The sequence below is a fragment of the Barbus barbus genome (genome assembly GCF_936440315.1).
Source record: "Barbus barbus genome assembly, chromosome: 22".
Classification (NCBI taxonomy): Eukaryota; Metazoa; Chordata; class Actinopteri; order Cypriniformes; family Cyprinidae; genus Barbus; species Barbus barbus.
In genome coordinates this window covers 12,228,144-12,239,637 of record NC_136750.1, presented here as the reverse complement: position 1 = coordinate 12,239,637, position 11,494 = coordinate 12,228,144, and the positions used below count along the sequence as shown (strand labels likewise).

At 39.8% G+C, this 11,494-nt stretch overlaps 1 protein-coding gene across 1 annotated transcript; it reads right to left on the bottom strand.

Moving 5' to 3' along the window:
- Positions 1–7,385: 7,385 nt before the first annotated feature.
- LOC306888233 (extracellular calcium-sensing receptor-like) lies at positions 7,386–10,928 on the bottom strand (the record flags this gene model as incomplete). Its single annotated transcript, XM_079446436.1, has 6 exons — positions 7,386–8,314; positions 8,480–8,603; positions 8,904–9,131; positions 9,216–9,971; positions 10,117–10,405; positions 10,720–10,928. The coding sequence occupies 6 exons, from the start codon at positions 10,926–10,928 to the stop codon at positions 7,386–7,388; spliced, it is 2,535 nt and encodes an 844-aa protein (XP_079302562.1).
- Between the last annotated feature and the right edge of the window lie 566 nt (positions 10,929–11,494).

Below are 11,494 nucleotides of genomic sequence, written 5' to 3'. Positions count from 1 at the left end.
CTATTAAACAATAGGCAGTAATAAACGTAAAGCTAACTTAGCCGTCTCAATAATCATTAATTACAAAAATGAAAATAGACACTATCCTAATATCACATGATAAGAAGTACTCACAGACATTGCTTTAGCAAAAGGGAAGAGGAAAAAGCGATCGCTCGAGAAACGGAATGACTGAGGGAGCTCGCAGACTGCTGTGACTGACTACCGCACAGCGATCTACTTCCTGATTTGTGACGTACGCAATAGCGCGCTACTACCGTTACAAAGATAAACAGATCACGCTGTACTGTTGAAAAAAAACAAAAATACTTTTTTTTTTTTTTCATATGCGGCATGACACTCCCCGCTTGGGGTCTTTCAAGAGCCCACATTAATTAACGGAATCAGTCTTTGGAGAAAGAAGCAAAACCACTTCTGTAACAGGCCGAGAAAAGGTCTTTCAGGTTCCGTCCTTGAGAATTTCCACTTGCACTTTCCGAACCAATCCATCTTCTCCTGGAAAGGTTTTTATGACGAGGCCTGTAGGCCATTGATTCCTCTTAGCTTGATTGTCTTTCAAGAGAACTATGTCTCCTTTTTGGAGATCCGGCCTCTTTCCTTGCCACTTGTGCCGAATCTGTAATGTTTTGAGGTATTCATGTTTCCACCTGTTCCAAAACATGTCTGCTAAGCCCTGAACTTGCTTCCATTCTTTTCTGATGAGATGTGCTTCCTCTAAGATTACTGACGGAGGAGGAGGTGTAGAACCTGTCTTGAGGGTTAGAAGCATCGCTGGAGTGAGGACGAGTAGCAATTCTGGATCCGAAGACACTGGGATGAGCGGTCTGGCATTCATGATCGCGGTTACTTCAGCCATGAGGGTGGTCAGGACTTCATGTGAAAGATATGACGTTTTCCGCTCAAGCAACATGCAATCCAAAATACGACGGGCAATGCCAATCATTCGTTCCCACGCGCCGCCCATATGAGACGCGTGGGGCGGGTTGAATACCTAGGTGGTGCGTGTTCAAGTACTCTTCCACTCTTTTGAAACCTGGATTCGAATGGTCCATCTCCAGTTCACGAGAAGCGCCGATAAAATTAGTTCCGCAGTCGGAACGGATCTGCTTTGCGGGGCCCCTGATTGCAAAGAACCTCCTCAAGGCGTTGATAAAACTGCTGGTACTCATGGCTTCAATCACTTCAATGTGGACTGCCCTCGAAAACATACAAGAGAACATCACAGCCCATCGTTTAGAGTCGAAGACTCCTCCTCTTGTACGGCGTGAGACAATTTCCCAGGGTCCAAAAACATTGACACCTACATAAGTGAAAGGAGGTGCTACGTGTAGCTGTTCTGCTGGCAGAGCTACCATCTGCTGATGTTCCATTTTTCCCCTCAGTCTTCTACAAGTGACGCATCTGTGAAGCAAATCAGATGCAGCGTTTAGCTCCCACCAGTCAGAATCCTGCCGTTCGAATGGCACCTTCTGTAAGATATCTCCCTTGGTGTTTCACTGCTTCGTGATAATGAGACACAAGCAGGGTAGCTAGATGATGCCGGCCAGGAACGATGATGGGATGAACCTCGTTCATACTCAGACCTGACCGCTCAATTCGACCTAATCTAAGAAGTTGATTTTGGTCCAAGATTGGGTGCAGTTTCCATAGGTTGCTACTCGGTGGAATGTTGGATCCTGAGTTGATACACTTAAGTTCCTCTGAATAACATTCGTTTTGGACACTTTTCACAATACATACTTTGGCTTTCGACAACTCTTCCTTTGTAGGTCGACAGACATGCCACCCTTGACATTCATCCTGGGTAGAGTGGGCGAAGGAATGAGCCACATGGATGAGGTGAGCTACGGCTGTAAGGAGAGTGCTGAACTTGGAGAAACGTTCAAACCGTTGCGGATGTATCACATCTCTGGTAACATAAGTGAAACCACTACCTGAGGACGCACTTCAGAGTCGGCGTCAGGGTCGATAAGGTCGTAAGCTTCTTGAAGCTCAGGTGAATGCAAAGATACATCATGAAGAAAAGCTGGCCCTTTGAGCCAAGTTGTGCTGCTAAGCAAGTCTGAAGTCACAGTTCTTGACCCAATGTCAGCTGGGTTGAGGTGCATTGGGACATACTTCCACAGGCCAAAGCAAGGTGATTGACGGATTCTTTGGATCCTGTTGTGTACGTAAACAAAGAATCTTCTTGACTGAATACAACCTTACTATCGGTGTAGTAGGTGATGTTGCAAGTCGTGGCCTAATGGTTAGAGAGTCGGACTCGTAATCCAAAGGTTGTGGGTTCGAGTCTCGGGCCAGCAGGGATTGTAGGTGGGGGAAGTGAATGTCCAGCGCTCTCTCCACCCTCAATACCACGACTGAGGTGCCCTTGAGCAAGGCACCGAACCCCCAACTGCTCCCAGGGCGCCGCAGCATAAATGGCTGCCCACTGCTCCGGGTGTGTGTTCACTGCTGTGTGTGTGCACGTTGGATGGGTTAAATGCAGAGCAGAGCGCCTGACATCTTGGCTGGGTGACTGTAAGGCGGCCTAGTCGTGGGTCAAAACACTACTCTTCCGTTCCAATCAGAACATCAAACAGGTTCTCCACACTCAGTGACGCACCCACTGAGAAACCTGATGAAAGTGCTCTGGTTATTGGCAATTCTATTGTATGGAATGTGAAAATAGAGACATCAGCCACCATAGTCCAATGTTTACCAGGAGCCAGAGCGCCTGACATCTTGGCAAATTTAAAAGTGCTGGCTAATGCTAAATGGAAATTCAGTAAGATTGTTATCCACGTCGGCGCTAATGATGTTCGACTTCGCCAGTCGGAGATCACTAAAAATAATGTTAAAGAGGTGTGTGAACTTGGAAGTACGATGTCAGACACTGTAATATGCTCTGGTCCGCTCCCTGCTTACCGTGGCGATGAGATTCATAGCAGACTGTCGTCACTCAATGGCTGGATGTCTAAGTGGTGCCCGCAGAATAGCATAGACTTTATAGACAATTGGACGAGTTTTTGGGGCAGACCTGGCCTGTTGAAAAGAGATGGTGTTCATCCCTCCTGGGGTGGTGCCGCTCTTCTCTCTAGAAATATGGCACATAGTCTTAGAGTTCGTACTTGACTAACTGTGGCCCAGGTCAGGAAGCAGACAGACTGGCTAAACCGACCGTCTACTAGCCGCCTTACGTCACAGAAGTCAGTTAATTCTTAGCAAATAGAGACTCCTTCACCCAGATATCACACTATAGAGACTGTCTCTGTTCCCTGAACTAGAAAATACAGAAAACGTCCAAACCAAATTAAGAGTAACAATTTAATTGATGTTCAACAAATAAAAATGTTTACAATACAGAGAAACAATTGATAAAGCTTGGCTTACTGAATATCAGGTCCCTTTCTACAAATGCACTTTTTGTAAATGATTTGATAAATGATAATAATCTAGATTTGCTCTGTTTGACAGGAACATGGCTAAAACCAGATGAATACATTACTTTAAATGAGTCCACCTCCCAAGATTACTGCTATAAAAATGAGCCACGTCCGATAGGTAAAGGGGGAGGTGTTGCTACAATTTATTGCAAAATTCTCAGTATTTCTCGGAGGGCAGGCTTTAAGTATAACTTGTTTGAAGTTATGGTGCTGCATATAACATTATCTAGAGAAACACGTCTTAGTGATAAATCCCCTGTGATGTTTGTACTGGCTACTATATACAAGCCACCAGGGCACCACACAGACTTTATTAACCCTCTAAGCGCCAAAGTCACAAAATTGCGACAAGACGTCATACTTAAGTCAAGGTCTTCACTGGGGATATGTCCCCGAGGCTCATCCAGGTGTCCCGGCCTCTGCCGGCGATCAGGGAGACATCATCTCCCGGCGCCGATCCACCATCTGATCCGGACACGGACTGAGAAACAGAATAAGAAAGAAACAGACAAATATTTGTACATCTTCTTACGATGTAACGAGTACATCGTGTGTTATGGGGAGTGTTCCCGGTTCCGGTTGATCTAATTAATGCAGCCTAACAATCCTTTAATGATTTGAATAATAGAAGGCCAGAGCTTTGAGAACGCAGCAGACGTGGAGGACTATAATGTGATAAGAGCTCGCTCAGGTACTGAGGAGCTAAGCCATTCAGGGCTTTATAAGTAGTTAACAAGATTTAAAAATCTATACGGTGTTTGATAGGGAGCCAGTGCAGTGTTGACAGAACCGGGCTAATATGGTCATACTTCCTGGTTCTAGTAAGAACTCTAGCTGCTGCATTTTGGACCAGCTGTAGTTTGTCAAGCGTGCTGAACAACCACCCAATAAAGCATTACAATAGTCTAACCTTGAGGTCATAAACGTATGAATTAGCATTACTGCATTTGACGTTGAGAGCATAGGTCGCAATTTAAATATGTTTTTGAGATGGAAAAACACAGTTTTACAGATGCTAGAAACATGGCTTTCAAATTAAAGATTGCTATCAAACAGCACACCTAGGTTCCTAACCGATGAAGAAGAAATGACAGAGCAGCCATCAAATGTTAGATAGAGTTCTAGATTATTACATGTGGGTATGTAAATGTGTAAGTATTTTTTTCTGCTCAACTATATTTACATATCTGATAACTCAATACGTACAATGAATCTTTTTTCCTCAAGGTGGCACTGTTTGATACACAACGATGATGTGATGTTTCACTCATAATTACTGCAGGCATAAAACAAATGAATATCATCAGAACAAATTGAATTGGTTTGAATGGCTTTACTGCATAACAATTACTTTACGCAATGAAATATAGATGTCATTGCCATTTGATGCTGGATGTGGTAAATAAGCTGCCAGTGATTAAAATATTGAATATGAAGTCATTGAAAACTATCGTTTTGAGAATATGGTTGAGATCATGAATATGAGGCAGATGCTGAATGTACTGTGGAAGTGCGCTCTGACAATGACAGCGATGGTAAAATCATCTGCTCAAATTGAACCCTTTTAAGTTTCAAGAGGTAACAAAATATGCTTTATTTTATTCTTCTGTAATTGTTCTTAAAATATCAAGAGAGGTTTGTGCTATTGCAGCAGTTAGATATCCATCCGTGCTGGATATATAGGTCTGGGTTGCTAAAGACCCGAATATGTAATAATGATTGGCGAAACATTCATGCATTTAAGGGTTAATGCATTTACATGACTCACCTTTTTGACTTTAATTTAAATGACTCACCTTTGATTAATGTAATTCTAATCTATTAGATTAAACTGTATACTTTTACTTTACTTTTACTTTTAGTCATTTAGCAGATGCTTTTATCCAAAGTGACTTACAAATAAGAAAAACTAAAACTAAAAGTCAAAAGTCTGTAAATACTATATACACACATTTAAGAAAATAAATAAATTAAATACACTTGACAAATGCATACAACAACATTTCGATACTAAACATTTAAATGGAAAAAAAAATAAGCTAAAAACAAATCAAAATATTAAAACAACAACAACAACAACATATAGAGTTTACTATTTGGATATACTATTTATATTACTAAAGCTGTAGTTCCCAGCATGTTTTGCATGAGGACAGCTGCATACAGAGGATGTTTATGTTGTTTAACTAGCATTTAGCATGTTAATGCATGCTTACTTACAGTTTGTTAGTTAGTTTAATTCAGTGATGTAACAAAAAATATATTAAAATAATTAATCCTTTGACGAATGTAAGACATTTTGAGGCTGCTTAATTAGAACATTCAAAAATTGATTCATGTGGAACCAATATTTAGGGGAAGTCGTAGCCTAATGGTTAGAGTCGGACTCGTAATCTAAAGGCCGGCAGGAATTGTAGGTGGGGGAAGTGAATGTACAGCGCTCTCTCCACCCTCAATACCTTGGCTGTGTCCAAATTCAGGGTCTGCATCCTTCGGAGTACTCATTTGAAGGATGTTACGTCACAGCGCCGCGACGAAGGCTGTCCAAATTCGTAGGATCCTTCAAATGCGGCCCACAAATACGTCCTCCTTTTCCCCGAATTGGAAGGATGGGTGTGGTGGATCCTTTCCCGTCCTACCTATCCCATAATTCTTTTCGGCAGAGCGTAATGGCGGACGAAGCGAGCGGTAGCGGAGTGGGAGAGGAGTTTCTCTGACAAAACAAGCTAAAGTTTATGCTTCGGCTCAATGAATTTGTAGGAGAAATTAGTAGAATTCTTAAAAACAAATAAAAATAGGCTATAATGGCTTACCTGGATATGACTGTCTTGTAGTCTGATATAAAAAACTCTCCGACAACGAGCAAAGAAAGTATTTAATTTATTTAATTGCTTTATTTCTTCCAAAATAATTAAAATGAGGAGAATAACTCTTTGTTTGTCCATTTTCCCGCTTCTTGCTTGGCGCTGTCACGGTTGCTAGGCGACAGGATATGAGCAATGGGTAAGGGAGGGAACTGAAAGAAGGGTAGGCTGTCCAAATTCACAAACACCGACTTCCGGGTTGTGCGGACGTCGGAGGATCCCTCCTCCTTCAACCGGGTAGGAAGGATCCTAAGGAGGATGCAGACCCTGAATTTGGACACAGCCCACGACTGAGGTGGCCTTGAGCAAGGCACCGAATCCCCAACTGCTCCCCAGGCGCCGCAGCATAAATGGCTTCCCACTGCTCCAGGTGTGTGTTCACTGCTGTGTGTGTGCGCTATGGATGAGTTAAATGCAAAGCACGAATTCCGAGTATGGGTCACCATACTTGGCCGTATGTCACTTCACTTCACTTCAATGTACAATTTAAGCCCAACATACTGTCACAGCTTCTCGGGGCACAGGAAAAGACAAGAATGCAGGAGATTCTACAATGGTGAACTTTAATCATAAAGCGGAGAAACAAAGAACAAAACCTAAATACAACAGCGACTGAAGAGTGAAAGAAACTCAGGGACAGACTTAAATAGGAAACACTGATGAGAATAATAGATAAACACACCTGACACTGAGATACTAATGATTGCCATGGCAACTAAGTAGTGGCCGGAACCAGAACAAAAGGACACAGGAACCAATAAACATAATACATAGTCCAAAACAGAACATAAATGTGACGCATACCTTTTCAGTGTTTTTCTGTATTTTTTTTTTCATTACATTCTAAGACCACAAATAAAATAACAATGAAACAATTACACCCCCATTTAACAGTCAGTTTCATCACTTGTTTTCTTTGTTGTTTAGAACAATTTCACCCCATGTTTTTAATGAGACTAATATGGTGCATCTTCCATCTTTGCTTTAATTAAACGGTTTCTTATTTGTGTTTTTCTATGTTTGTGAAATATGCTCCCAGGTGAGTTTTTGCATCAGCATGTTTTCCATGCTAATATAGACATGTTGTTTTAAATTCTCAGTAGGGCTTGAGGGCATAGGATGTAGGTGCAGTTTTTCCCATCAAGTGTTGCTTTGTATTTTGGTCAGGCTTAAGCAGGATAATATAACATTTAGGTGCAAAAATGCAAAATAGTAAACCAAAGCTTGAAGCTAAAATAGCAAATATTTCCACAGCTACTGTAAATTTTCCAGGGGAACTAACATAAACTGGAATAAATGTTATCCATACAGCACAGAATATCAGCATACTGAATGTAATGAATTTGGCTTCATTGAAGTTATCAGGCAGTGTGCGTGCCAGAAAAGCCAGAATGAAGCACAAGAGAGCCAGAAAGCTAATGTAACTGAGCACAGCCCAGAAACATACAGTAGAACCCAGACTGCACTCAAGAATGATCTTTTCTTTATAATATTTCATATTTTTGTAGGGAAATGGGGGAGATATTGTTAGCCAGAGCATACAAATAAGAACCTGTGTAAGTGTTAAGGCAAGAACACAGAGTCGTTGTTGTGCAGGCCCAAACCATTTCATGACGTTACTTCCTGGAAGTGTAGCCTTGAAGGCCATTAACACCACTATTGTTTTACCCAGAACACATGAGATACAGAGGACAAACGTGATCCCAAACGCTGTGTGGCGCAACATACAGGACCATTCAGTGGGCCGACCAATGAAAGTGAGTGAACAGAGGAAACACAGAGTCAATGAGAAGAGCAGCAGGAAACTCAGCTCTGAGTTGTTGGCTTTTACTATGGGGGTTTCCTTCTTGCTGTAAAACAGGATAGCCACCAGCATAGTTAATCCTACTCCAAAGAGTGAGAAAAAAACTAGCACTATACCCATAACTTCTGTGAATGACAGAAACTCTACAGCCTTTAACACACAATTATTTTTCTCAGCATTAGACCAGTATTCCTCTGGACACTGCTTGCAGTTAATTGAATCTGGAAAGGAAGTTGTGACCATTAAACTTAGAGCCAAAACAGTAATTTATTAACTCCTTTGATTAACTCCTTTGATGATAAAGTTCATCCTTAACAGTAAAAAAAGAAAACAAAAAGAGCAACTAACTAATTTTCTTTGAAAATGTGATATGGGCTGAATATTACCTGTCTTATTACTGATTTCGCCTTCTGCACATGGAATACAGTCATAACAGCAGACAGGTCTTCCTTTCTGTGTAGCCTTCCTGGTGCCTGGAGGACAGCTCTCACTGCACACAGACCTTGGTTTCTACATGGAAAAAAAATCAAAAATAAAAAACATTATAAAAATAAATACTTTACATAATTTTATATTATTTTGTACAGCATATTACATTTTTGGGAGCATAAATGCATAACAGGGGACTTTGTAAGTTAATTTTATTTGTAAATACTTCTCTTGAACAAACAAATACTTCAAAGTGTTTTAGAAATTGACCACAATGTTAACATTTCTGTTTTTAATGTTGTGCTCAAAATAAATGTTTTTTATATATATATATTATATTGCTTTAATTAAAGCTGATACAAAAAGGTTATTGCCATTTACTTCCAGCTGTCCTCCAGCCCAGATTACGTTTTCAATATTAAGGTCTAAGTTTTGGTAAGTAGGCAGTGAGGCATCATAGTATCCCACTGATTTAAACTGGAGTGATCCATCTGAGTCCTGCTGCCAGTTCACAACTTCATACATGGCCACTACGCTACCAGTACTGTCAAACCATACATGATCTCCCGTCTTTATGGCAAAATATATCTTCTTTAGGGCCTCAACCACCTAGGGGAAAAAGGGCAGTTTTGACATTGTGGCATTTTATTCCTTTTTTCATCTAATTCTGTTCATCTGTCTTTTATTTTTTACCTGCTGTGTTTGTATTGTCAGACCTTTATCACAACCGTCTTTTTCTGTGCACTTTAGCAGACTGTGCAATGAATGAGCCACAGCATAAACTGCTTTATAGACGTTGCTTGAATATCTGTGTTCATTCACATCTTCATTGTAATTTTTCAGCGCAAGAAGCTCCTCATATCTGCTGCAACTTAATGCATATTGAGAATAATTCCCCTTACTCTCTGAGCATGGAAAAGCTGTGTCCCAGAATGGTTTTATAGCATATTCTGCAAACCCTTCAATATTAATTTTTTTCACTGCAAACCCTAGTGACCCTCCCATTGCATGAAAACTGTTTGGAGTGAAATAAGTCTTTGCAGTTATCCATGGCTCCACACCGATCATTTGGAGTCCTGTTATATTCTGAATACTTAGTTGCTCAATAAGTAAGCCCATCTCAACAAATGAAACAAATGCAACAATCACTTTTGCAGTGCCTTTTTTTAAAGTGTCTACCACTTTTTTGAGTTTTTCTGGCTCTGTTCGGTAAAATTTTATGGAGTACTCCACACAAATCCCCTCTTCTTGAGCTGTTTTCAGAAATATGGCCATTCCATTGTTTCCATAGTCATTGTCACTGTTCACAGCTCCCACCCAAGACCAGCCTAAGTGCTTGACTGTGGATGCAAGTGCTTTGCTCATGTGGTAATCACTAGAAATAGTCCTGAAGAATGAAGGGTAATATTTCCTATTACTGAGACATTCACATGATGCTGAGTGACTTATCTGGAGAGAGAGAAAAAAAATGTATGCAAGTATGTATGTGTGCACACACACACAATTTAAAAATCAATTTCAGTAATACACAATTTCAGTAATACAGTCATCACCATGGTAATTATGACAAATATTTATTGTTACTTCTCTTTACCACTGGAATCTTAAAAGGTCCTGTAGTTCTGGACAGAATCACTGTGGCAGAAGTCTCAGATTCTCCTAAAATAGCATGTAAAGGAGACTGTCCATTGCATCTATCTCCTGGTCCAAATTCCTGACCATTCATCAATCCCATTATTGCAGTCATGGTAGACAGTCTTGAACCACATGTATCATAAATCATGTAGCCAATCGAAATATTTGGGAGCAAACTTTCACTTCTATTTATCTCCTCAATGGCAAAGATCATAGTTTGAGCCAGCCGAAAATCTCTCAGATTCACACTGTGGAAACATCAACATCAAACCAGTAAATAGCAACTATATAAAAAAAATACAAATAAATAAAAAACATACATACAGTAGAAAGGGAAAAAATATTTATTTTGTCTTCACATATTGTTTATTCTTGAAACAATCTTTTAAATGTGTAGTTTGCTGTTGAAAACTGATTTGCAGTTAACTAATTAAAATAAATTATTATTATTATCATTATTATTATTATTATTTATTTAATGATTTATTTTTATTTTATAAATCAGTTTATATAAAATATATATTCTACAGTAATGTTTCTCAAAGTTTCAAATTTATCAAACCTGGAGCATGATAGAGGCTGAGGTTTTTGTGTAAACTCAAATGAAGGTAATGTTTCCTTTCTGTGGATTGCAAAAATTCCTCCAATAGTTACGTCTCCATCCTTGAAAAATAGCGGGTAATTAGGGTCTCCCATTATTCGACAAAGAGTGTTTTCCACCTTAATATGAAGGTGATGGAAAAGCAGGAGTGTGTAAAGAAAGAAAAGCATCCCAAAGTTTGAGCTCAAATGCACCTGACAAAAGCAAATTACCTGATACAGTATTTGCACTTTTATAGACATAATTAATATGGATGAATGATTTTGACTGGAGTCAATGACCTCATAGGGTAAAACGTTAGTCAAGTCAAGCAGGAGTGGATAGACGAATAAAGTAAAAACAGGTTTTGTTTTTTTAAACTATCAGAAAGTAGTCAATTGTGAATATTGGAATAATAAGTTTTTGCTGGGCTCTGATTTTTAGATGCCTTTATATAACTTGCATGTTCTCTATTTTTGTTCAGTGCATAAAAAGGTCCAGTTAATAAATAAACAGTGATTAAGGTCAGTTAATTCCAAATGTTATTTCAATATCTGTTGGTCCAGTAGGAGTAGGTAGGTAGGTTACACTTGAAAGAGTTGCAACTAGGGTTGTCACCCACCCTGTAAAAATGTATTATAATACTATCTATTAATACAGTATTCCCATTAAAATGTTTCAGGAAGTGAATGTGTTGGAGCTGGCTGAAATGCTTGATAAGGGTCTTGATCTTCGCTGATACCTGCGAGCTGCTGGA